The sequence below is a fragment of the Adiantum capillus-veneris genome, chromosome 26 (assembly GCF_014529385.1).
Source record: "Adiantum capillus-veneris isolate H3 chromosome 26, ASM1452938v2, whole genome shotgun sequence".
Taxonomy (NCBI): Eukaryota; Viridiplantae; Streptophyta; class Polypodiopsida; order Polypodiales; family Pteridaceae; genus Adiantum; species Adiantum capillus-veneris.
This window is the reverse complement of record NC_140956.1, coordinates 45,896,224-45,922,834: the sequence shown is the minus strand read 5'-3', so window position 1 is coordinate 45,922,834 and position 26,611 is coordinate 45,896,224. Positions and strand designations below refer to the sequence as shown.

Here is a 26,611-nt window from a genome sequence, read left to right as displayed (position 1 = left end):
GAGGTAAGCTTGCAAGAGAAGGCAACATACGTAGGCTTTTAGGAGTAGGCTCTCTTTGCATGATCTGTCTCCCTCTCTCCCTCTCTCTCTCTCAAACACAAACACATACAAACGCGGACGGTCACGAGGATCTCAGAAGAAAGACTGCTCTCTCTCTCTCTCTCTCTCTCTCTCTCAATACAGCTTATGTTGCCCGCTTGCTTACTAACTGAAATGACGGCAAGATTGGATGAAATTCGGGCAGCGGCGGCCACTACCTGCTGCATTTTGGTTCTGCAGGCGGCATTTATAGCGCCATCGAGCAAGTACGCAAGCGGTATGCTCATCAAAATGCAAGAAATCCCCGTGCGCCCATCTTATATTTTATGTGATGCTGACCACGTACCGTTGTGGTTTTGTCTTTGCAGCTGATCAACAAAGGCAGCCCTCCTTATCATACGATGCCACTGCCTACAGCGGGGTGAGTTGAGCCGTGCTCGCATTTGTGGTATCATTCACAAGAAGTTTTGGACAAATTCTCACAATAATTCCCACATTGTGACTTACCTGAACATCATCACCTTCTGTGAGGGAGGCACCGCATACCTAGCTAGGTACAATTGGGGGCAGGGGACTGCCAGCCCGGTGAGGGGGCCGGTGGTCCCTTGCCCCCAATCGTACCCAGCTAGGTATGCAGTGCCTCTCGAGCAGAAGCTCATGATGTTATGCATTGTATGGAAAACACTAAAAAAGACTCTGTTTTCCTACATGAGAAAATTTCTAAATCTTCTTGTGATTAGGTTATGCTTGTAATGGATCCAACATACTTGCGTAGTGGATCGATATTATTGAGAATTGAAAACCTTACTATATCTAACATTGGTAGGGTAGGGTAGATGAGTCGATCAAAGGACGTCCCAACATTAGAACACAAATCCACCATATATATCTTTTTTTCATCATTTGAATACTTGACCATGTAGACATTAGTATACTTAGGCTAGGTCCACACGAGGCCGGCAGGTGGGGGGGGGGGGGGGGGGGGGGGGGGGGGGGGGCTCACTTAGGGTTTGGAACTTCAAAACTGCTTTTGCTCCAATCACTGAGCACCATTATTTAAACACATCTCATCTAAACCCAGTCTTAAAGAGTTCACATCATATCTTTTGACACCATTTCTATTCTAATCATGTAATATCATTGGATATTGAATTGAAAAGATTTTACTTTCCTTAAATTCGCTCAATCAATTTGCATGTACCTTAGCTGGTTCCTCTATCGTAGATGGCCAATGACATATTCCAAGATTTACAAGAAATGGTTTCTAAGTTTTTATTGTATCAATAGTCTATATCTTCAAACGTAGCATGTTATCTTCAATCCAATATGGTACTTAGCGTATTTGATTCACTTAGGGTCTGCATCGTTTATGGTATTCAATGTATGTAAATCACTTAGGATCTACACCATTTTGCACACTTCCATGCTTGTTTTCATTTTCCGAATCGTTGTTGCCCAGAGAAACCATGCATAAACATCCTTTATTGCCCACAAATCTCAAACATCCTTTATTGTGGCTTCATATGATGTAAAAGAGTACAATACTTTCTATATCACCATACACATGCACATAAAGACTCTCTCTCTCTCTCTCTCTCTCTCTCTCTCTCTCTCTCTCTCTCTCTCTCTCTCTCTCTCTCTCTCTCTCTCTCTCTCTCTCTCATATGTTCTCAATAGGGAGAAAATGTAGATATAACCGGAACCACAAAAAGAATGTGAGAAAATAGTACACAATTTGATTTTTTGATATCTTGTGCATTTTGGACTTTGGTTAGTGTTATGAGCAGCCAATGCATCTTTTGTATGCTGGGGGCATACTTAAAAATCCAGATTTTGATGATGGACTAGAATGGTGGTCACCTTTTGGTACTTGTACTCTTGAGTTGAGGTCTTCATCTCCCTCTTCAACAAGCAATGCACTACTCATCAAAAGGGCTCCTTATACTGAATTCCATAGTTACTCCAAGAAAGGTTTGTTTTCTCTCTCCCATCCTTATTCTAATCTTCTTATGCAAGCTACATGTTGAGCTAATTAATGTGATTAAATTTAGACAAAACCTTCAAGAGCGACTCTTCTTCAATAATCAATGATACTTATGGAGGCGTTATGCAGCACAATCAAAACAAGTTTGTTGTGGCTACAAGCCGCACCTCCAGCTTTAATGGTCCATCACAACTTCTCCCAAACCTCACAATTGGGTTCAAGTATATTGTCTCAGGTGTGGTACCTATAGCTGCAATGACATTCCTAAGAATTTCTTCCTTCACATGCATTAGAAAAAATAAATGTTCCTCTTACTTAAGGTATCAATTAGTGGAAAATCGTGATATCACATAGAAGTTACTTATATAAAATTTTAAAAACCTCTCAAAGAAAACACTTCAAAATATGGACTTAAAATAGTATGTCAATATTGAACAGCTTGGCCATGTGAAGAATCACAAGACTACCTTGAGAAGGATCTTGAAATATACAAAATATTCTCAATATGTGTGGTCAAATTTTGGGATTAACATTTATTAGGGGGTATCTCACAAGATCCTCTCTTTGGGATTCAAGAAAAAAAGGAAAGAGAGAGGAAATCTCTCTCTCTCTCTCTCTCTCTCTCTCTCTCTCTCTAAAGAGGTGTGTGTGTGTGTGTGTGTGTGTGTGTGTGTGTGTTTGGGTGGGTGTGGGTGTTGCACGGAGCAGGATAAGTGCTTTGATGAATCTAAGGATGAAGGAATATCTATTGTATGCTTGATGGCGAGAGCAGTAACAAATCCGCTAATGATATTGCTCCCTCTCTCTATTTTTTGGTCGTTTGTGGTTGATGACAACACCAAGAGTAAATGAATGAAAAATTCAAGGAAGAAGCAATATGTGGTGTGCAAGTCAAGCATGAAGAAAAGGGGGGGGGGGGGGGGGGGGGATTGGGGTAGCAAGAGATGGAAACATAGAAATTGTGTGGTGGCTTCCATCAATTGCTCGTCATCAACTTTCTTGCCCATGGAAGACCTCAGTGTGTGTATGACTAGCTTTCCCCTACACATCACTTGCTACTCACCAACCTTGATGTATTGCTTGTTGCCTTGATTATTAGTAGGAACCTTAATATGGAAAAGATTTTGATAGCACTCCTGAAAAGTGCATTCAAATTTGGAAACTCTCTAGCTCACAAGCACATTCCTTTGCCCATTGTACATTATTGTATATTCTACTATTTTTATTTTCTCTCACTAGGGCTTTGTGCTCAATATAGTCCACTGCTATTGGACATTTTTCTAAAGTAGATGACCAATCTACTTGGCACTTGGGAAAAAATCTACGGCAAGTATCTACCTAGTTAACACTAGCACCGTTTTGCAATAGATTGCAAGTCTACTAGATACTCCAGAGAAAATCTGTCATGAGTGTCCAACATTTGATATGCATACACATTACATATAAACATTAATTAAGATCTTGAAACAATAGAGTTCAACCAAATCGTGTTCTTCTTCAATGCATTTTCATTGAATACATTGACATGAAAACATTAGGTCATTGTATCCAATTCATTGTAGGTGTCTGAAAGTGACATATTATCCTTCAATTATGGCTCTTGCATCCATTTAGCATCTTCAATAGGGTAGTTTTTAAATTTAATGAGAAAATTATGTAGTACCTTACCATTTCATAACACCTTGTCTTCATGGCCGTTTATATGCTCAAGTTGCAATATCTCTTTAGTCCCTTCAAATTTTGGAGGACCTTATGCTACTGGCTGTTGTGGTGGATCACCCTTGCAGCCCTTTAGTAGACTTACATGGAGTGCATTATGGATTGGCCAATGAGAGGGTATCTTAAGTTCATAAGCCACTTCATTGATTGGCCATAGAATCTTGAATGGTCCATTATTTGTGTGCTAATTTTGCGTAGTACTTCTGATGACATGTGAGCTATCCATGCCAACTTGTGCCCATACTATGCATTAAGAGAAATTTGGGAAATTTTAAGAGGACTCAATCATTCTCTTTGAACTAAAGAGTTCTTTTATGCTTGTCAACAACAACCTTGTGTTTTTTCTGTGCAATAGAGATAGCTTCTTTGATCTTAGCAAAAGAATCACATAAGTCACGACTATACTCATTTAGAGAGCAGAGAGCTTCCCAAGCATTTTCAAAAATGGTGAAAACTTTTGATCTTGCTTCGATCGCCTCAAAAGGTGCTTTACCTATTGAAGAATGCACAGTATTATTATATCCATGTTCTACTAGAGGTAGATACTTCTCCCATTGGTTCATTGGTCTATTGATGTTACATTGGCTTTTGGTAGATCAAGCACAATGGAGTTCACAATTTCACTTTACCCATCTGTTTGAGTATGATATTCTAAAGAGAAATTAAGATTTGTTCCAAGATTCTCAAAGAGTCCCTTCCAAAAATTATTGGTCATACTCGTTGGCAAACCATGATATTTGAAAATTTGAGAGATGAATATTTGTGCCATATGGGGAACCTTTATAGTCTTTTTGATAGGTAATGAATGAGTTTTCTTGCTAAAATTATCTAATATTATTCATATTCTTGTATTCCCATGGATAGACTTTGGTAAGCCAAAGAAAAGTTTCATAGTGATACTCTCCCATGGAGAATCACGAATTAGAAGCTATTGTAGTAAATAAGTTGCTTCCCATGGTCATATTTGATCTTCAAAAAGTAATGCATTGAGTCACATATTCTTGTATGTCCTTTTTCATTGTAAGCCAAAACAAATATGTCTCAATTGCATTCATTGTTTCCTCGTCAAGCATATGATGGAGCATGCTATTCATACATGACCTTATCTTAAAAACATTTAGTAACACATATCCAAGAGCCATAGATAAGTTATCCATCCTGAACCACATATGGTTCTTGCATCTTTCCTAGTGCTACTACACACATAACATCTCAAAAATCTCACTACAAGAGGTTGTGTGCTCTTGTGACGCTATTAGCGACGGAAATACACTGGGTTTTTATAACCACCAGCGTCACTAAAACCGTCGCTAATAGCGTCGCTACGAGAGCGTCGCATATAGGCATCGCTATATAGAGACGCTCATAGCGACGCTCATAGAGACGGTTATAGCGACGGTTATAGCGACGTTTACACAGAAGTCTATAGCGACGCTCCAGAGCCATAAATAGCGACGGTTATAGCGACGCCCGAGAGAATTTTTTTTTGGTGACAGGGCATTGAATGCCCTGCCACCCATCAACCATATTGTACTTGATTCACTTTTTAAAAAAAGTGCAAGGGTAGATAATAGACCCAAAATAGTCACCCACAAGACGCATTGTTTGCAAAATTGACAAGCGTAAAATTGACAATTGTACACATCATAGGCAAAATGAATTGATTGGCAAATGTAATAATGACAATTGTACAACATCATAGGCATAAAGAATTGATTGGCAAAATGAACTGCGGTGACAAATTTAATAATATACATGGTTCAAAAAGACGTATAAAATCCGTCTCATGATACATAAGCTATGAGAAAACCTAAACTAATGCTATCTAGCTACGGCTAAACTGATGTCGTCTAGCTAGTCAGACGTCTCATCGCGTTTAAGCGACGTATCTGTCGGATTCTGCAAAAAAAGACAATAAGACAGCTTTCAGTAAGTATAAACATATAACGACATTTATAAAACAATACAAAAAATAGAAAAGAGTAAACCCTAATACTAACCATGCCGCCGCGAGAACTGAGAATGTCCATCAGGGCGTTTAAGCCCTTCCTGCCTGCGTACTCGCGCTCGTACGGTGTGGGATCACGTCCTGTCATCGACCATTGTCAAAACATACAAAGATTTCATTATGTTAGAATTAAAAAACTCATAAACCCTAAACTATCGAACATAAAGAGCAATGCAAAAACACTTACAAAATCGGCCTCAAATGATGCCCATCCACCGCTCCCCAAGTGGTGCGAGCTCCCTGCCTCTACTCGCGCTCTGGCTGCATCCTTTTGTTGCTTCCACTTGTCGAGATTCTTGCGCGCTGCTTTCTTCGCATTCTTCCAATCTTCTTTGGCCAGCCAATCTGGCCTGTTCCACCCATGCTTGATTGATTTTTGCACTTCGGAACGCTTGTGTTTGCAGTATTCGCGCATTCGAATCTTCATCAGGTCTTCATTGAAGCGTTGATCCCGTGTTGGAACGGGAAACTCATCATGAAGTATGCTGATAACTCTGTTTTTTAAATCACTTGGTACTTCACTCCATTTGTTTAGTATGTAGTGTCTAAACAGCTGAGAGCAAAGACCACGCATGCGCGAGATCACCTTCTTGCCGTCATCATCCATGATGATGCCGCCGCTGAAGTCGACGGAGTAAGGCAAGCCCTCTGGCCGGTGACGCATGAACCTGGGTGTCCCGGCAGGGGTCTCTAGCGGCGTGTCGATGGGGGTACGGACGTCAGGTGTCTCCATCGGCGTCTGGGCCCCAAAGCGAGGAGTGTCGAGTGGGGTGGCTCCTGGCGGAGTAGTAGTGTAGTAGCATCTTGATGCTCTTCTGGCATCACCGCAGCGGCTTCTGATTGAGCATCTTCTCTGATCTCCTCCATTGATGCCATTGCGATTGGCACATGGTAGCCTTCATACGTCCTTGCAGTACGAGGGGCCCACCTCTATGACGTACCACCAGTTTGATGTAGACTTTGTGGGATGAAATATTACCTGCCAGAGCCACATAACTTACATGAGAGCTTTCAAGCACATAACTTGTAAAAGGGGGATGTTAACTATTTACATACTTACTTGTTCACAATGCTCGGGTAGTATGAAAGTGTCTCTTAGGTCAGTCCATTTCTTAGTAGAATCCACCTCAAGAAAACCAGACTCTCCTCTACGCACAGTAGCGTTGCGACCCTCCATGATTATCTTGAACCATTGCACGTCGAACAAGTCGACAAAAAATCCTCTGTAATCGATCCTCAAAATCTCTTGTAGCGTGCCGAAGTACGTGAGTTCTGCCACCACAGGATCTGCATCATGGTCCACATTAGAATGCCTCTGATCAAAGCATTCCGTCGTCCTGTGTGTCGGCTCATATCCACCACCTCTATGCCAATCCACAATTATTGTAGCTCTTCCAATAGTGGACGAAGATACACATCCATATTCTCCACTTTATATCGCCCTGGCACAATCAAGCTTAGCCATAGGTGCCCCTTCTTCGTAGTCAACCACGGGGGAATGTTGTAGTTGACGATGACAACGGGCCATACACTGTAAGATGTTGATCTTTGACCAAATGGATTTACGCCATCCATAGCCAGGCCTAAGCGCAAATTTCGAGCTTCCCTGGCAAAATCCGACCATGTTCCATCTATATGTTTCCAGGCTGCGCAATCTGCAGGAATTTGTAGCACACCATCCGAAGATTTATTCTCCTCATGCCATGATGCTAGGGCGGCCATGGAATTACATTCGAAGAAATGCTTGATGCGAGGAAGCAGAGGAAAATGTCGCAAAACCTTTTGTGGAATTTTTGTCCCGTGGAGATCTACTCGATATCTTTCGGAATCACATTTCGGACACTTCTCCATGTCTATGTATTCCCCTCTGAAAAGAATGCAGTCATTAGGACAAGCGTGGATAGAATTGTAATCCATCCCCAAGTTTTGCAAAATCTTTCTTGCTTCATCTCGGGAATCTGGCATCACATTGTCAGCTGGTAGTATGTGCTCTTTAAGCAATCTACACAACATAAAAATACGATACAGTCGTGTAAAAATCTATCAGATCATTATACATTTAGAGTTTTATTAAAGTAAACTAATTGTAATAGATCACCTGAAAAGCGATGTGACGCTAGTGTCACTCCATCCAAACTTTGCCTGCATGTTGAGAAGAACCAGGAGTGCTTTCAATCTAGACATACGTGCTCCATTATACAATGGCGTATCGGCTTCACTTTTCATATCATCATAGATAAGCCTTTCTGAATCCATGATCGTCTCGATCATTTCATCAATCTTGGGCTCAAACATTGCCTCGTTGGGAATGTGCTCTACATGATCATCCCCCGAGCTGTCAGAGGCTACATCTTGTGGCCTCACATATGCTGCTTGACCAAAGCGCCTGCGAACATGTCTATTGGGTTGCAAGATTGCTGCTTGTTGGCCAGCATCAGAGTCCGACGAGTTATAATTGGCAACAACTCGATCTATAATAGATGGATCGAACTCGCCAAATTCGCGAACGTGCTGCAAAGAAACACATCTTGTCCGTCGCACAGCATGCTTGCATTGATTACAAGGACATAAGACCCTCGTTGAGAGATAGGTGTTTCGGTTGGACGGTCCCACATCCTCGTCACTACTCATAATGAGGATAAAAATCTTATAACCTGGACAACAAATTTAATATTCTATTGGCATTCTTAGTCTTATCTCTCTCTCTCTCTCTCTCTCTCTCTCTCTCTCTCTCTCTCTCTCTCTCTCTCTCTCTCTCTCTCTCTCTCTCTCTCTCTCTCTCTCTCTCTCTCTCACATTCTCTAGTCATGTCCAATCCCCGCACACCTCGGTCTAGAGGTGCACGGAGATCAGAACCACCGGGTTATAATCTCGTCTTTATTGGTCAATACCTATATTTGTGGGTACAAGAAATCTACAAACCCACGTCTACATGATACTGCATGTAGTGGACAAAACCCCTTTGCCTCTTCTCTAGCTGTAGCACTTCACAGCATCTTAACATCTTTTCACAGTAGATCTTTTCACTGTTCGTCTAACTCTAAACCCTAAACCGTAAGTAATTCTTGCGTGGACTCGATCTAACGTAAATAAGCGTAAATCTAAATAAACGTAAATCTAACTAAAAATAAACCTAAATCTAATTTAACGTAAGTCTACATCTAACCTAATCTTTAACATCTTTTGGGATAGTTTCCTACGACGTTAAAACTCTCTTCTTCTTGTGTGTGTGTGTGTGTGTGTGTGTGTGTGTGTGTGTGTGTGTGTGTGTGTGTGTGTGTGGGTAAACCTAAATAAACCTAAGTCTAATCTAATATAACATAAATCTAAATCTAGCGTAAATTATGTTATATTAAAAACAAATAGCTAAACTAACAGGGATTATAAGAACTTTAAAACTGATTTAACACATAATTTTTCACATAACTCGGCAAGAGTTGGCATTCTCATCACTAACGATGTGAGAGTTAACTTCCGGCGGTGACACTGCCTCATCTCCATCCACATCTAACGACAGCAATTGGCCCTTTGGACCGTTCTTGCTCTTGTTACTAACTTTGAAGTTGCTGTTGAATGACTAGAGGTTGTCTAGATGGTCATTGTCGGGGATGTAGTGACTCTTGCCGCCCTGAAGATCCACCTTCTTCCCTATCTTCTGAAGACATTTCACCAGTACTTTTGGATCGACGGAGCCCACCATGAGTGAAGGCAGCAATACCCTATATTCCATTGAGGGCTTTCTTCACCCGCTTCATGCAGGCATCGCAGTCTATGGAGACCTAAATCTAATCTAATATAACGTAAATCTAAATCTAGCGTAAATAAACGTAAATCTAACTAAAAATAAACCTAAATCTAATCTAATTTAGCTTAAATAAACCTAAATCTAATTTAACGTAAGTCTACATCTAACCTAATCTTTAACGTCTTTTAGGATAGTTTCCTACGACGTTATAACTCTCTTCTTCTTGTGTGTGTGCGCGTGTGTGGATGTGTGTGCCAATAAAAAGAGATAAATGGTATAACCTTTCTATCACCCATGCCAAGTATGATAGATTGGTTATGCCATTTCCCTCTTGAATAATAGGTCTTGAGTTCAACTCCTCGTCGGCTAGATCTTTAGGTCTTTTAATTTTAATTAGTTTCCTACGACGTTAAATTAGTTTCTCTCTCTTTCTCTCTCAATGTGTGTGCGTTTTTTTGTTTATGCATGTTTTCTCTCTCTTTTCCTCTCTCAATGTGTGCGTTTTTTGTTTATGCATGTTCTCTCTCTCTTTTCCTCTCTCAATGTGTGCGTTTTTTGTTTATGCATGCTCTCTCTCTCTCTTTTCCTCTCTCAATGTGTGTGTGCATTCTTTGTTTATGTATGTGTGTGTGCGTTTTTGTTTATGTTTGTACTCTCTCTCTCTCTCTCTCTCTCTCTCTCTCTCTCAAAAACACTATGTGTGTGTGTGTGTGTGTGTGAGAGAGAGAGAGAGAGAGAGAGAGGGAGAGAGAAAGAGGGGAAGGGAACATGAGAGTGAGGAGAGGGAAGGAGCATACCTGGCTCTCCTTCCTCTCCTCGTGTGTGTGTGTGTGTGTGTGTGTGTGTGTGTGTGTGTGTGTGTGTGTGTGTGTGTGTGTGTGTGTGAGAAGAAAGAGAGAGAGAGGGAGAGCGTTACCTGCTCCTTGCTTGAGGGCGCCGAAAAACTCAGATCTGAGATCTGAGTTTTTGGGCGCTCTCTGTTATTTTTTTTAGCCCAGCCGGCGTCGCTATGAGCGTCACAGATTTACTTGTAAATTTGCGACGCTCATAGCGACGCCGGGAAATTTTTTTTTGAGCGTCGTTGTGTGAGCGTCCCTAATATGAATAGCCTCTTGTAGTGTCTGGTTTAGTGGCATACTCATCTACCATAGAGGTTAGATAATTGTGGGAGGCTATTAACACATCATTGCATCATCAAGTTCTGCGTGAGAGTGCATTTGCCACTTGATTGTGCTTTCAAAGAATGTGAGAAATGTCAAAAAAAAATCCCACCTCTTGTATTTTTCAAAAATCTTTGTTTGTGTCATGAACTACTCGAGACTCTACTAATCCGGTCAAATGATGAAGGGCATCCCAAGCAAGTAATGTTTCCATGTATCCAAGGCATGTAAGATGTCTAGAAGCTCCTTTTCATAGATGCCAATAATCATCTCATCAATGTGCAATTGACAACTCTCATCATTGCTATGGCATGAACTTCTTGAAGTAGTTCTACTTCAAGGAAATCACCTACAACATCACAATGGATGCCAATAATCATTTCATCACAGTGAAATTGGTGACTCTCATATGCTATGACATGTAGTTCTTGAGGTTGTGCTCACCTTCAACATCACAATAGATCTCAAATGGCTTTGAGAAGTCTACTAGGACTAAGATGAGCCTCGCTCTAAGCGTAGCTAGTGAAGTTTTTAATCTCCTCTTCATTCCATACATGATGGTTTTCTCGGTCAAATTGTGTATTAGTCTTGCTATGTCAGAGAATTTTTCAATGGATCTTCTTTAGTATGAGCACATTTCAATAAAGCTTCATAGCTCATGTAGATTCCTTGGTTCATGCCACTCAATTATCACCTTAGGATTTTATGGATCCATATAATTACCATCCTTTGAGATAGTGTGACCTAAATATTGAATCTCTCCTAAGAAGAATTCAAAATTTTTTTAAAGTAATAAATAGCTTATAGGCTCTTGCAATGCTTGAGCAACTCTTTTAAGAACTTAGAGTAGACTATGATATTATTAAAGAATAATCCCGTGTAAGCCCCATGTACACAAAAAGTTATTTCCATAATTCAGCTGAATGTAGCTAGAGCATTTTCCAACAACCCAAAAGGCATGACAAGATATGTGTACAAGCCAAAGGTAGTCCCAAAGGATGTCTTATGAAATATCTTCTGTGGTACAATTTGTATTTGATGATAGCCACTTTTAAGGTCTATTCTATTGAAGTAGGTCGATCCTTGTAGCTTATCAAACAAATTTTCAATGACCAAAAAATTATTCTTTATTGTTAGCTTACTTAATGCATGACACTATACACACATTATGTATGTACCATCCTTTTTGTGCTATAATAAGACAAGAGAATAGAATGGTGAAGAGCTAGCCTATCTTACCAAAAAAAAAATCACAAGTTCATTGACTTGTGACATAATCTCCTCTTATTGAGCTAGTGAGACTTGATAAGGAAGTTTATTAGTCCCGGAGAGCTTCCTAATATGGACTCAATCCTATGATCATCATCCCCCTTCTAGGAGGTAACTCTCCTAGGATGTCAACGATAAAAAGATTAGCATATTCATTTAGAAATGAATAGAAATCACTTTCTACTCTTGATGAACCATTAGAAGAGAAAAAAATCTCTTGGGAACATCCTTCAAAAATATCATGTAAGCAAAAATAGAACTCTTTATTGATTTTTCAAAGGAGTCATGAGATACAATGGAGATGGTGTATCCCTTCTTGTTGACTCACAAAGTGATGTCTCTATTCTTGTGTTGAACTACAACCAACCTCTCTGGAAACTTGATGGAAGCACCCATATGGTCAAACCATGGTTCTCCAGGCAACACATCATCATTCTTGAGTGGATATATGAGAAAATCCTCTTTTGTCCACATACTCTTAAATATGAAGACTTATCTTTTCAACAAAAGATGTGACAAGAGTCTCTAGGCCTTCAAAGGGTCCTTTAGTAGCATATGTTTGTCCCATTTCATGAGCATGTATCCCTTGATTTATAATCATTTGTGGAACTAGAATCAAAGAGGACGAGTGCATAATGCTCTCTCAGTTTTTCCACAGGCTTTGAACACTTGTCTTGGAATTTGATGTTAGAGGCTACCATTGAGTGGTGGATAATATCAGAAATGGCCCGAAGTCTTTGGGCATTAATATAGTCGCTCCAATCTTCAAGGAGACCTACTTGATAAGAATTGCTTTAGAATAGCAACTCAACATGTTTTCCAAGTCTTTGGAGCTTCTCCCTTGGAGTGTAGTCTCGCCCGCAATTAACGGACTGATCTTTGGAGATGCATGGCAACATGTCTAAGTTTGGATAACTCCAAAAAATATTTTCATCCCCAAAGTAATTTGTTGGAAATTTTTCTACATTGCCAAAAGTTCCATCAAAGGATATGAAGGTCACTAGTCTTTTATCTCCTTCCTTAACTTCCTTATAGATGCTCTCTTCTAGGCAACATGAGAGTGTCAATGGCCTCTCTGCTTGTGTACTTTGGGAGAACAAGAGAAACTTATATTCTCTCCTCAGCATGAGACTGTCAATGGCCTCTCCTCTTATGTACTTTGAGAGATTAGGATGAAATCCTTGATCCATATGATCTTGATGATGATGGAGAGTTGGATGAATTCCTCTTTATCTACTTCTTTTTAGGCTTCTTCCCACTCTCCTGAGAGTGATGTGACAAAAGAGAAATTGAAGATCTCCTCCCAAAAGAAGGTGATGGTGAGGGAGTTTTTTAATTTCTCCTAGGTTGTACATCTACATCAGATGGCAGAAGACTGTCTTCTTCATTCATAGGATTTTTCTCTCGTATATCTTTGTATTTCTTATTTCACTTTGCCTCACGTTGATGGCTTCTTTCTCTTCTTGTAGCATATGAGTCCTTCTGCTCAATATAATTTCCTCTTTTTGAAGTCTCTTAATTTATGAGACCTCATAGGAGAATCCTTTTTGCAAGTAGTGATAATAATATTCCTTGTTTGTAGCTATGTTTGGACCACAGAATGCAAAGAAGGATCTTCCCTAGCCTCACCACATCCAAATCCACCAATTTCAAGTTTGTAGAACACCACAAAAACTAGAGACTAATACCCATCAACTAAGCATTTCTCAATGCAAGGTTTCAAACTCACAAGAATCTTGTAATTTAAGCTCACTAAAAAAAAATTATAAAGCATAATTTCTTGCAAGAAAAACATTGCTATGAAAAACTAATGAAAGTGTGTATATAAATTCCCCAATTGTATCGACAGAAAAGTGTATAGAAATATGTGAGATGAATGAAAAAAATCCAAAAGTGGACTTTATTTATTAAATGCTAATCTTTGATGAATAAAAACTAAGAATTACAAAATACACAATTTTTGTAATATGACATAAATCACTAAATGTGGCTTGTATAACCATCAAATAGTATCACCTTAAGTAATGGAGTCATAGATCTAGTATATATGCATCATAAGACATTGAAAGTTTGAACTAAGTGTCTTATGTGGTCATTTATTAAATTTGTAAATGTTGCATATTTGACCCACACGACTTTCCATATTTAATTCAAGTCACAAAGGCCTTTTTTTTCACATGACAATTGCAAAAATGTCAAACACATATATAAGGCATCACCATGGAGTCACTTACATGCACCCTGCTCATTTTTTTCCTAGACTAGAGTGTGAGTTTTGGTGAAACGTCGATTGCTATTTTGCAAAGGTGCTTCTCATGAGTGTAGCTACTATTGAGGTTATGTACAAAAGTGACGAATTATAATTTTTATGATGTCAAGTAATTTGATAACATTTAATAAGTTTTCATAAGCATTCTTGAGATGTTTTCTAGTTTTCATGTACCATTTTATTTAAATTTGTGAAAAAAGGACACTAAAGCATCCTTTTTGGTACCGAACTAGTGCTAATTAGGACACTATTGAAACTTTGGACTCTTTTTCATGCTAGAGAGAGAATGTTGCATGATCAATGGATGTCAACCTACCAAGCTCAAATTTTTCTTATTTCTTTCTCGAATTTTGCAATTTCAAAAAAAAAATAGTTGCTCAAAAATCTTACTAATAATATATGTAGCAAAGCAAATGTGGCATAACTCGCACTCAATGTAGTCGTGCATACTTTTTTTATATAAGAAATTTCAAGATAGTTCTCTCATTCACTCCCATAAATTTATGCTCTACTAATTATTCTACTTAAATTCCACTACATGCGCTTTGCACACAATGACACTACTAAATGCTCTCTCTCTCTCTCTCTCTCTCTCTCTCTAACTTATGGTTGTAGAAGAAGCTCTAAGGGAGAGAAGAAGACTTCAAGAACTATCCATAGGCATTAAGTTAGTGGAAGTATTCAATATATTCAATTTGGAGAATGGTTGATGGATTCCCACCTCCATTACCATTGGAAGCCGGATTAGTAGTTACAAGGAAAATGAGTTTGTGAATAGTTACAAAGGTAGTGTAAAAGATTTTTCTTATCACAAATAGGAAAAATAGTCAAGGAGGTGCTTGTTGTATACACATATATGCACATTGATCTACGTCTAAGAGAACCACCAATAGAGTTTCCAACTAACTAACCATATTGTGCATTGTCTAAACTCCACAAGAGTTTTTTTCTATTCACTCATGTATTGTGTGCTAAACTTGACTATTTTAGATATCTATCCCTCATACAATGAAGAGTGGTAGCCAATGAAATGCATAGTGGGCATCTTTGATGCATTCCATGCATTGATGGGTGAGATCATCTACAACTCTAGCACCAGAATAGTGTTGGCTAAAAGGGGGTTATTTTTCTACAACCACTTTTAGAATGATCCTTGTTCTATGCTTGGCTTTCACATGCTTTGATATCTCCCACTTCCTCCAAAGGAAAGTCTAAAGTGGTCAGCAGTCCCTATCTCTGAAACCTTTGAGTGCTTCAAACTAAAGCAAAGACACTATCTTTGGGCATGTGCCAAACTTTTCAATCAAGCTCAAGGCTTGGTGGTAGGCATTGGGCTACTCCATAACACGTTTGAGACTCTAATAATAAGTAGTCTTTCGTTTAGATTCAAATTATGTACCCACTATCTTTGGGCAACTGCCAAACTTTTCAATCAAGCTCAAGGCTTGCTGGTAGGCATTGGGCTACTCCATAACACTTTTGAGACTCTAATAATAAGTAGTCTTTCATTTAGATTCAGATTATGTAGCACCACTAACTGGTCCAAATCCTTCCAATAGAAGTCCACATTGTCCCAAAATTTTGTTAGCTTGGAGATCCTGTTGTTAATTCACCTTTCTCGCAACTTTCCTTTAAAAACAATTTAAGGATCCTCCTCTAAGCTTGAAGAGACAAGGGGACCACTACAAGATGGAGCATCTAAAGTACCAAAAGGCTTCCCCCCACTCTTGTGAGACAAAGCCACCTTGTTGCACTTTTTAATGATTTCCTCTATGCAATCCCCTAGCTTTAGAAAGGACTAATTTGGAGCTAGAAATTTATTATGCAACTTAGCCTCCTTTGATGGGACTCTTGCATGTAAATATTTTCTTTTTCAATTTTCTATGCCATGACCTCCCAATCCTTCCTTTGATTTGTTAGGGAAACTACTAGCTTGTGCACATGGCCTTTTCCTGTATTGTTAGGTGTAGGATCCCAATGCCTCCTTGGCCCTTAAAACTAGCCATCCATTCCCACTTCCCCCATTTCCAAGGCATCATTTCTTTTGTGTTTTTTTAATAGGAATATTATAAGGGTTGTACCGAAAGAAATTAGTATACCACTATCTTATAACTAGACTTTTGTATGGTTGTTTGGAAACACATTATGGCTAAATTTGCTATGCTGTAAAAGTCTTTCTTGCGTTTCTAAGCATTAACTTAGGTCAATACCTTCATGTGATTATCATTATTCTTAATCTTCAAATAACCCTAACACCATAATAAAGAACAAAACTTAAGGATTTCCCCGAGGATTTCACTAAAGTATATGTAACATAGCACGTGAGTTCAATAGAAGGGATTTTATATTCTTGTAAAGTTACAGAAGCATGTGTACATAAGGCCTATAAGGGGTACTTTTAATCCATTTTGGTGAGCACAAAGTGATATAGGAAAATTTTACATAGTGAACGCTTCGAGTGTATTCCTCATTAGGTACTCCCCATTGGTAGGCTATGAGTAAGAACAAACTTGAGGTGATATATATGAGAAGGGTCTAAGTTTTGTAATATTGATTAAAGGTTTAATTTCAAGTAATATATAATGAGAACTGCAAAATTTTTGCTAGCAATGCTCGAATATGATGTATTTTTCAAACTATATATATATATATATATCAATGGCAATGTATGTTATTGATATACTTCATAGAGATAAGATATGTGTCTTTCCTTTCAAAACATCTCTATCTCTTCTCGATCCTTCCCCTTTTATCCTCCTCTATTGAATGAGACCTATGCCCCTCCCCCCCCCCCAAAAAAAAACTTTAGAAGGGAAATTAAAACTTTATAATTTATATATCTATCTTAAAAGTCCCCATTTTGCTTCATTTACATGGTATGGTAAGTTCTTTGTGGTCAATCCCTTGAGCACATATAGCACTTTATTTGAATAAAATGATTTTTTCTAATCTAAATTTGGAGATAAGATGTTTAACTAGACAGATTACTCATAAATGCAATCTTTATTGTTTATTTTTCAATTCCTACATTATGTGGGCTATTTTACTAATAGTAAAAAGAAATATACAACACTACCCATCCAAACTGACCTTGCCATGGAGACTTAAAGACTCCTAATCTTTATAACAATGCTATAAATAACGATTTGTAAATCAAACTAATTTTTTCTAGATAGTGCAAACTCTGAGAAAGAACCCAACTATATAAAATCATTACTTATAGCATTTTTGCAAATCATATCGTATCTTACGATATCCTACTCAAATGATCAAGATCATAAAAGAATTCTTGCCACAACCAAGTTAAATATCTATGATATGAAAATAGGAAAGATGAAATTTGATAGCACAAGCCATCTTTGAGAACATAATAAATGAATTATTATTGGAAAATAAAAAAAAGGGTCTCAAAAATCCAAAGAATCTTTGATCTTTTCAAAATAACAAAAAAAGGGTTTCAAAGAACCATTTTAAGAATATTTCATGTAGAAATAGTAAAATGGCAACTTGATTTTTACAAGTCATTTAAATTTGTGAAGTTCTAGCTATTGATATCAAATGAAGTACTACTCATCATACCTTCATCTTCACCCACATCACAATATATTGGAATTCATAAGTTTGAGGCATGTTCTTTAAAAAATTGAATAATAGATGCGACTTTCTTGATGTAAGATTTTTTGTTTCTGGTTTGAAATAAATATGTAATGCTTTCAAGCCAAACACATCATTAACATGGACTTTATTGCAGCATGGTTGCGAGTAGAAGGAGCAGTCAATGAGAGTGTTGTGAAGGCCACTGTAATGACTGATGGTGGAAGAGAAGTCATTTGTGTTGGTAACGTGGTGGCTCACAATGGTTGTTGGTCCTTTTTGAAGGGAGGATTCGCTCTGGATTTCACCCCTACAACCTCTGCTCATCTCTACTTTGAGGTTCTTTGCTATTCACTTTTTGATCCATATAACCTGGTATTTTCATTTACATAGTTTAAGGTAGTTCACTATTTTAGGATATGTTTTTCATTTACATAGTTTAGGATAGTTCACTATTTAGTGATATATTTTGATTTACATAGTTTAGGATAGTTCAATATTTTCTTGAATTATACTGTGAATAACCAGTGAATCTACAAAAATTCCATGATGAGACATACATTAAGTAGTGCTTTATATTTCACATCTATGTATATACTAGTGGTGGAAACATGATAAAGGATCCTACATGTTTATGGAGAGTTTTACACTATCTCTATATATCTATCTATATATATATATATATATGGGACTCATTACAATTGTAGTAGGTTTTCAACTCAAATTACAAGAAGAGGTGTAGCAATATATGATTTCTTAGGGCCTAATACCACTAGTAAAGAATAAACAAACTTTGCTTTTTATTAGACTCCTAACTTCAAATCTGGGATGGAACTATGGTTGGATCGTGTATCCGTACAACCTTTTTCTGATGAAGAGTGGAAGTCCAACCAAAAGGCTGAATCTCACTTGGTAAGTGGCATTTTGATAAGCAAATATTATTTATGGGGCTTTTTAAGAATAATGGGTTTAGATGGTCATGTTATGGTAAAGTTTATTTTAACATAACAATTGTAAATGCTTATTTCGTTCACATGTATTGTTGCATTCTTTAAAATATATTCCTTGTATATTAAAAGTTTAGTTGATTATACAGCTATCATTTGTATGCATGTTTGTATATAGCAAGTTGCACTAGATTTTTTTTTGGAAATGTTGTATAATATGTATGTATTGGAAGGTATGGGGAGAGCTTGAGGACATCATATGATTTAGATGAACTGAGAGCTTAGTATTTGCCATTAATCATACTTTATGGATGCAAGTATAAGAGAACAAATTCTTTCATCAAGTAGGATATGAGTTAATTTATGAAGTGTAGTCTCATAAAGAGCAAGTACTTGTCTTGCTATGTATTGTTTACCGTTCTGAAAGGTAGCGAGCTTTAAAGGTGGTGAACTTACTCATGAATGCTTGCTAATAAGGTCATGTGTTAGCTTTTGGGCTATTTTGGGTTGATTTAATATGCTTTGTTATCACTAGGTGAGAAGAAGAAGAGTGAGTATGCGAGTTGTGGTCTCAGGGGGAAGACGACTACATGATGCCCACATTGAGGTTGATGTAATATGCTTTGTTATCACTAGGTGCAAGGATTTCATTAACGTGATCACAAACATGTGAACACATTAATAACATTGAGTGATCACGTTTCAAAATACGTTAAATATTCACGTGACTTTCCCTTAACCTATAGAAATCATCCAATTTGGTAAGCCCACTATTATTTTTCATTTCTTAAGGGGCTTGGTTTAGGGTTCACATAGTTTCCAAGTAAGCTCATGAGAAAAAACACATACCTTGGTGGGGTTTTGATGGGTTTCCACATCACCACTTATTGTCTTTTTTGTGATCACATTAATTGTAATAATGTGAATGTGATTATAAGCATTGTGATCACAAAAAATTTCACGTGATCACGTGAATATTAAATCCCTAACTAGGTGAGAAGAAGAAGAGTCAGTATGCGAGTTGTGGACTCAAGGGGAAGACGACTACATGATGCCCACATTGAGGCTGTGAATACCAACCAACTTGCCTTCAACTTTGGCTCTGCATTCTCCCAAAATTTGCTAGAAGAACCCTCCTACCAGGTATATTAATAAAGATTGCTCCATTTTCTTTCACTTGCTCTCTTTGTATATGATATATATATATATAGAGAGAGAGAGAGAGAGAGAGAGAGAGAGAGTTATAGTTCTCAAAGGTCAAGTACGACGTATGGAACTACAAGAAACATGACCTATATTGGGACCAATAGAAAAAAATGTATATGTCAATGAGTGCTCAATTAATAGAGCTGCAAGAGCCTCTTATGTCCAAGGTTTTGGGTTTAAACCTCTTTGACAGCTCGCGTGATATAAACTCTTAGGGGTTGTTCCCAAGTCAATATGATGGGTTGGCCTTATAAGGCTAGGATGCTCCACCTCACACAGAGTTGGGTATGTGAGTTGTAATTTCAAGTTATAAGTATCACTCTAGTAGTAGGTGATACCAGCTGGGAAAAACTCGTAAAACAAAAGGAATCTTTGTTGATGCCATCAGCATCATGCGAGGTGAGGGACAGGCTTGACCTGCGTTTTGTGGGAGTTTTTTTGTTATTATGAGTTGCTTCCACAACAAGACCGCTTGCATGGTGGGTTGGTTTGGGGAACCGTCCTGAAGCACAGGTTATGCACTTGGTGTGAATTCGACCGCTTTTGTTACCTTTTAGAGGTTGAGAGAGGTTTCAAGATTGAGTTCCAAGGTTGGGTGTTGGCGATTCAGAGGAATCTCTTAATTCGGAGGAATAAACAACGAGCCAGTAGTAGTACCATTCTACGGTACTACATTAAAAGAAATAATAAATAATTTAAAAAAAAGATATATGTGGAGCTGCGAGCGTCGCAAGTGTGTGGGGCGGTGGGGTGCGAATTTGGGTGGGACCGGTGGGTGTCTGTGTGTGTGTGTGTGTGTGTGTGTGTGTGTGTGTGTGTGTGTGAGAGAGAGAGAGAGAGAGAGAGAGAGAGAGAGAAAGAACCTCTTGGTTGTATGTAGGAATGGTTCTTGGAGCGCTTCAACACGGCTGTGTTCGAGAATGAGCTCAAGTGGTATGCCACAGAGCGGCAGCAGGGACACGTGGACTACAGCGTTCCGGACGCCATGTTTGCCTGGTGCCTCGCCCACCAGCTGCAGGTACGAGGCCACAACATCGTCTGGAACGACCCCAGCTACCAACCTCAATGGCTCAAAGCGCTTGCCGGCCGGCCGTCACTTCTGAGACAGGCGTTCACAGACCGCGTAACGTCACTGGTGAGCCGCTACGCTGGCCGCTTCGTCGGATGGGACGTCAGCAATGAGCAGCTACACTTCTCCTTCTTCGAGGATGCGCTGTCCGATCCGAACGCATCCACTAAGCTGTTTGTCAGAACCCAGCAGCTGGATCCTGCAACGCAGCTGTTCGTAAACGACTACAATACACTTGAGCGCACCGACGACTGGTCGGCGTCGACGGATGCGTACAGCGCCGCCGTCCGGCGCCTGCGAGAGGCAGGTGTCCGCAATCTGGCCATCGGGTTGGAGGCTCATTTCACATCTAAGCCCAACTTGGCCTACATGAGAGCCACGCTGGACAAGCTGGCAACGCTGGACTGCCCGATCTGGCTCACCGAGCTCGATGTCAAGGACCCCGATATCAACACTGCTGCTTCTTACCTGCACGACATCCTTGTTGAGGCGTTCTCACATCCGGCGGTCTCCGGCATCGTGCTTTGGTCAGCCTTGGACCCCTCTGGCTGCTACCGCATGTGCCTCACTAACCAGACCATGGCAAATCTTGCGACAGGGGATGTCGTGGACGACCTATTGCGGCATTGGAAAGAAGTTGACGTGATCTCCAACACAGGCGGCGCTATAACGTGGCGAGGCCCCGTGGGAACTCATTCTATTTCTGTCCGGTGGCAGAACACCACGTACTCTGCTGTCGTCACGGTGCCCATCGGAAACGGCACCCACCACCTGGCCATGCAACTGGCCTCTCTCAACTAGCTCACCAACACACATCACATTTTCCTGTTCAAACGTTAACAGGCGTTTTGCAAAACTCTTTTCTCTAAACTACTCAGTCTAGTGAGTATGTGTCCTATTTTAAAGACCCAGGTTCGATACCCAGCAGCTTGTTTCTAGTTTCAATTGTACTAAAACTTATTGTACTTCAATGTTTTTATTCTAGAGTCTACTTACTCCAATATTGCAGCTTTTCTCTCATAACTTTCAATTTTTAACACATAAATTTCAAATATGAAGGTAGGATTATACTACGTCTTGGTTTCTTTAGGAGATGCACAAGGTATTGAACTTGTTTTGTTTTGTTTTTTGCAAACTCCCATACTTTGCCTATTGGCATAACTTTCAAAAAGTTCATTGTGACATCAAAGATTCCTTCGCTCTATCACTGCATATCGACCCTCTGTGCACCTACCTAACCATCTGCTCTGCCGCTTGCATACAAAGCCTCTCTCTCTCTCTCTCTCTCTCTCTCTCTCTCTCTCTCTCTCTCTCTCTCTCTCTCTAGAGAAACTTCGTCTATATTATATTGTTGTGTACATTCTTATTTACATTTCATCCCCTACAAGGCATCAATATACTTTTGCATTTGATTTTGCAAAAGCTTAGGCAAAGACAAATAGTCCTCAAGAAGTCTGTTTTTCAAGAGACCCTAAGGCAGCGGAAATGCATGGGAATGCTTATCAAATATTGCTAAATTCGTAGTCTGTCATATAAAAGAAAGCATCCATACTCTGACACACAACACGCATAAGTGAAGACCCACTTCATCAATTTGCATAACCCAAAGACCATTTTATACTTGGTAATTTTGACTTGCCAACACAATAAACAGTAATCTTGGAGAGCTTTCCACAATATTCTCACATGTCTACAATTGAGAAACAAATTCTTCATAGAGTCTAACTTATTACACCTAATACAATTTCCAGGCATTGCATTTTTTCTAGCCAACAGCTCCCCAATTGGCAAAGCACCATTAATACTTCTCCACATAAAGACTTTATGCTTGTAAGCACAGTGTACATTCCAACTGAACTGGATCCTCTGCATCCACATACCATTGTTTGGTATTTGCAAATCCCCAAATCCTATTACATCCCACATGAATTGAACTGTCCGGCAACATCATCTAATAGAAGATTTGTGTAATAGACTTCCACCAATTAGCTGAGGAGTTTGGTAATTCCCAATCCCAAAATCTCTGATTTCAATTCTGATTACATGGAATCTGTATGTTGATAAAAAAATGCACAAATCAAAGCCCATGCCACCCTAAGTCCATTGCCCAACTTGAAGAGTCTGAAGGGTACTTACTGTCTTTAAGTCCATGCCACCCTAAGTCCATTGCATCCACTTGGTATAGATGTGACCTCTAAACAGCTGAAGCAGTATACATGAAGATATTTTATTACCAAATACTGCTTCAGAAGCAGTATACATGAAGATATTTTATCAACATACAGATTCTTCAGAAGGAGTATACATGAACATACTTATTGTCTTTAAGTACCCATGCCACCCTAAGTCCATTGCATCCACTTGGTATAGATGTGACCTCTAAACAGCTGCCAAATTGGGTGGAAGATAGAGTATGTTCTAAAAATTCCCTAGGTGAAGCAGTAGTTGGTAATAAAATATCTTCATGTATACTGCTTCTGAAGAATCTGTATGTTGATAACAAATGCACAAATCAAAGCCCATGCCACCCTAAGTCCATCACCCATATACCTAAAGACAGTAAGTACCCTTGCATATTCTTTTCCCCCTCCAAATGAGATTGTTAAAAGTATCTGCAGACACATCTATCAGGTTAGATTTACCCAAGTTTTGCCAGTGATTAAATATCCAAGTAATTCATGCATCTCCCAATGTTTGCATTGTCAGCATTGTTAACCTGAAGAAAAGTGATAGTGTCATCTGCAAACCCCAAGTCAACCACATGTTCTTACCCAATTTGCACCCTTTTTAAATTTCCCCCAATAGCTTGAGAAATTAGAAAGAAAAATAGAGGATGAGTAGCAACAACACACAATAAAGGACTCAAGGGACACCCTTGTCTTACCGATCTCCCTATTTGTACAACCTCAAAAAGTCTCCCATTGATTAAAATTTTAGAGGATGCACCCAACCCCAGAAGCAGTATACATGAAGATATTTTATTACCAAATCCCATCTTTCTGAGAACCTTAACAACAAGATCCCAAATAGAGAATAAGATGCCTTAGCAAAATCAAGCTGCAACAAAACCAATTTCTGATTAGTTTTTTTACATGTCTCAATGCCCAACATCACATTTAAAATGTTATCTAGTATAGACCTCCCCCCAATGAACCCAGTTTGAGCTTTACGTAGGTGTTTCCTTAGGAATGGTGAAATTCTGATAGCTATTGCCTTGGCCAACACTTTATACAAAATTCCCATCATAATTATATGTCTCCAATTTGATAAGGAGGCATGAAAAATCTTATTGGGCATCATTTTGATGAGTCCTTATTTCTTCAGAGGATCCATGCACAGAGTTTGCCAAATATGATTTATAGCTATCAAGATCAAAGGGCTCAAACGCCCCCGTAAGCCAACGCAAATTCTTTAGTTTTATTACCTAGTTTCTTCAATGCATGTAGTATTTCATTTTCCTCAAAGGGAGCTTCCAGTCTGCTGGCATTGCTTTTCTTAATGCATGGATCCACCACTGCTAACAACAACTCAATAGCTTGCTACCTCTCACGAGACTCATCAACCTCCTTTTTCAAGATTGACTCAAGATATTGCTTACATTCCCCCAATATTGCATCTAGTTCTGAGATAACTTGCCCATCCTCCTTGATAACCCTATGTATACATTGTCTAGCATGCTTGGACTACAATTTACTAAACAACACCTTGGAGGAGCAATACACATCTTTCAATTCATGTTGTCCACATAGATATCTAGCTCTTGAAGCGAGCTCTGTTTCAAATTCTCTCTCTCTCTCTCTCTCTCTCTCTCTCTCTCTCTCTCTCTCTCTCTCTCTCTCTCTCTCTCTCTCTCCATGAGAGTGAAAACCCTTAATTTCTCCTATGCATGTTCCCAAAGAACTAAGACACAATCCCAAGCTAAAAGATCATCACGAATTTTGCAAGTGAATGGGAGGCAAGCGACTTGATTAGGGCATGGAGGCACGCCAAGAGGTTGTCAACTGAACATAATAACTTCACTTTGACAATCAACGTGCATTTTATCTTTAGAAAACCTAGAATCTTCTCTCTAATCCATTAATCCACACGCAAAATCCACTAGTAAATCAACGCCGAATGACGCCAAGCTCAATAGGCAACATCCTCACACTATCCAAAACAAATCTAGGTCTTCAAACTCACAATTTGAGCACTAGGGAAAAAACGCAATTTTGTCTAGCTGCATGTCACCAACTCAAACATCAGACATGCCTATTGGGTTCTCCTAAGTGTTTGGAATCTCAATTAATCGATGAAATCACAATACAACACTCAGGTGGTGAGATATGTCCCTTAGAAGGTTGTGAAAGTTGATGCTTGGTTCTCGCAAAGCTCTTGCAATGTAGGTATCCACACATAGAGCTCGATGGAACAAACACAATGGTTTCCTTGAAATTTTGATGCGACAACCGTGCAAAGAGATAAGCTCATTGTAGATAGAAGAAACACACGACGTACAAAGGAAAACCTTATCTACCATCATCAAAACATTAGAAATTTTCCCTTTATATACCGAGGCTCCGAGTTTTATGTACAAGGCTTAATTTGCCACCATAATAACAAGGGTTACATTTCAGGATCATAACATTGATTTCTTCAAAATTACAAAATATTGACAAAATACAGGGTTTGGGCAAAAATATTACAATTAACTTGTATTACAAAGATAAGAATTCTTCTTGATATGTCATTGGCCTTCATTGTTGTTGGACTCTTCAATACTCCCCACCTCCTATTTCATGTCATCCTTGGCATGAGTCAAAACTGAGGTGGTCATCAAATGTATGATTGCATTTGCATGTATTGCCTTGCTTGCTCTTCACCCCTTTTTGGTATCCCTTACTAGCTCTCTATCTTCACTGGCAAAGGGTCTAATGGTATCATTTTGGTGGAGTTTCATTACGTGGTAACTCACAAACCTTTTTCGAATGTCATTGACCTCTCGTCCAAAAAGAGTAGTATTCATTTTTAAATAGCCTTTATAAAATGCCTCTTCAAATGTGTTCATGAATTAGAGGGCATGAACATTAGACTCTCTTTGTGTATCTCCATGTCACCATGATCATCTATCTAAGTAAATTTTGGCTACCTACATTCTAGTTTTTCATGAAGGGTGGCTACCAAAGCTCCCATGTCTTTGTTTTCTTTCTTGAGGGCTGCATTTTCCTTTGGGCTTTGAGTGCCTAATAGATTTGTTTGTGAAGAGAGCAAGTGATAACGCATACCCTATCATCTTGGTTAGGTTGTGACTAGTTGTGATAGGTGCTAAACAAGATTGGTAAAGCAGAGTATGTTCACCTTGCCTGATAAAGAGAGAGGAAGACAGGTGGTTCAAGACCTAAAGACCAGAGCAAGCCATTTCCACCCTATGGTGTCAAGACACGAAGATGACACAATGAGCTATGAGTACGAGACTAAAACTACCTATGATAAGGGCTATATAGATACAGAGGAGGAGGAAAGCAACGATGGTATGCTTAAGATTGATGTTGATTTGTTTGGCATCACTATGGAAGACTCATGCAAAAGAGGAGGTGCAACCGTAGGTTCTTGGCATAGGTGC

The 26,611-nt window shown here is 39.1% G+C and overlaps 1 protein-coding gene across 3 annotated transcripts; it reads left to right on the top strand.

Moving 5' to 3' along the window:
• On the top strand, positions 1-22,010 carry LOC147423364 (endo-1,4-beta-xylanase 5-like). 3 transcript variants are annotated; one of them, XM_086501838.1, is made up of 8 exons: positions 3-316; positions 408-460; positions 1,815-2,010; positions 2,091-2,258; positions 17,945-18,126; positions 18,595-18,699; positions 19,728-19,877; positions 20,821-22,010. In XM_086501838.1, the coding sequence occupies exons 1-8, from the start codon at positions 187-189 to the stop codon at positions 21,808-21,810; spliced, it is 1,974 nt and encodes a 657-aa protein (XP_086357964.1). In that variant the 5' UTR covers positions 3-186; the 3' UTR covers positions 21,811-22,010. The 3 variants fall into 3 exon arrangements, with proteins under 3 accessions (XP_086357967.1, XP_086357965.1, XP_086357964.1); XM_086501841.1 differs by lacking the exon at positions 2,091-2,258 and having other exon boundaries at positions 1-316; XM_086501839.1 differs by lacking the exon at positions 19,728-19,877 and having other exon boundaries at positions 1-316.
• Positions 22,011-26,611: the final 4,601 nt, after the last annotated feature.

Excerpts from the sequence above, each read along its gene's own strand:
- LOC147423364 (XM_086501838.1), top strand. The coding sequence starts at position 187 with ATGTTGCCCGCTTGCTTACTAACTGAAATGACGGCAAGATTGGATGAA. Across the intron at positions 18,127-18,594 it reads CTGCTCATCTCTACTTTGAG|ACTCCTAACTTCAAATCTGG; the intron begins GTTCTTTGCTAT and ends GCTTTTTATTAG. Across the intron at positions 18,700-19,727 it reads AAAAGGCTGAATCTCACTTG|GTGAGAAGAAGAAGAGTCAG; the intron begins GTAAGTGGCATT and ends ATCCCTAACTAG.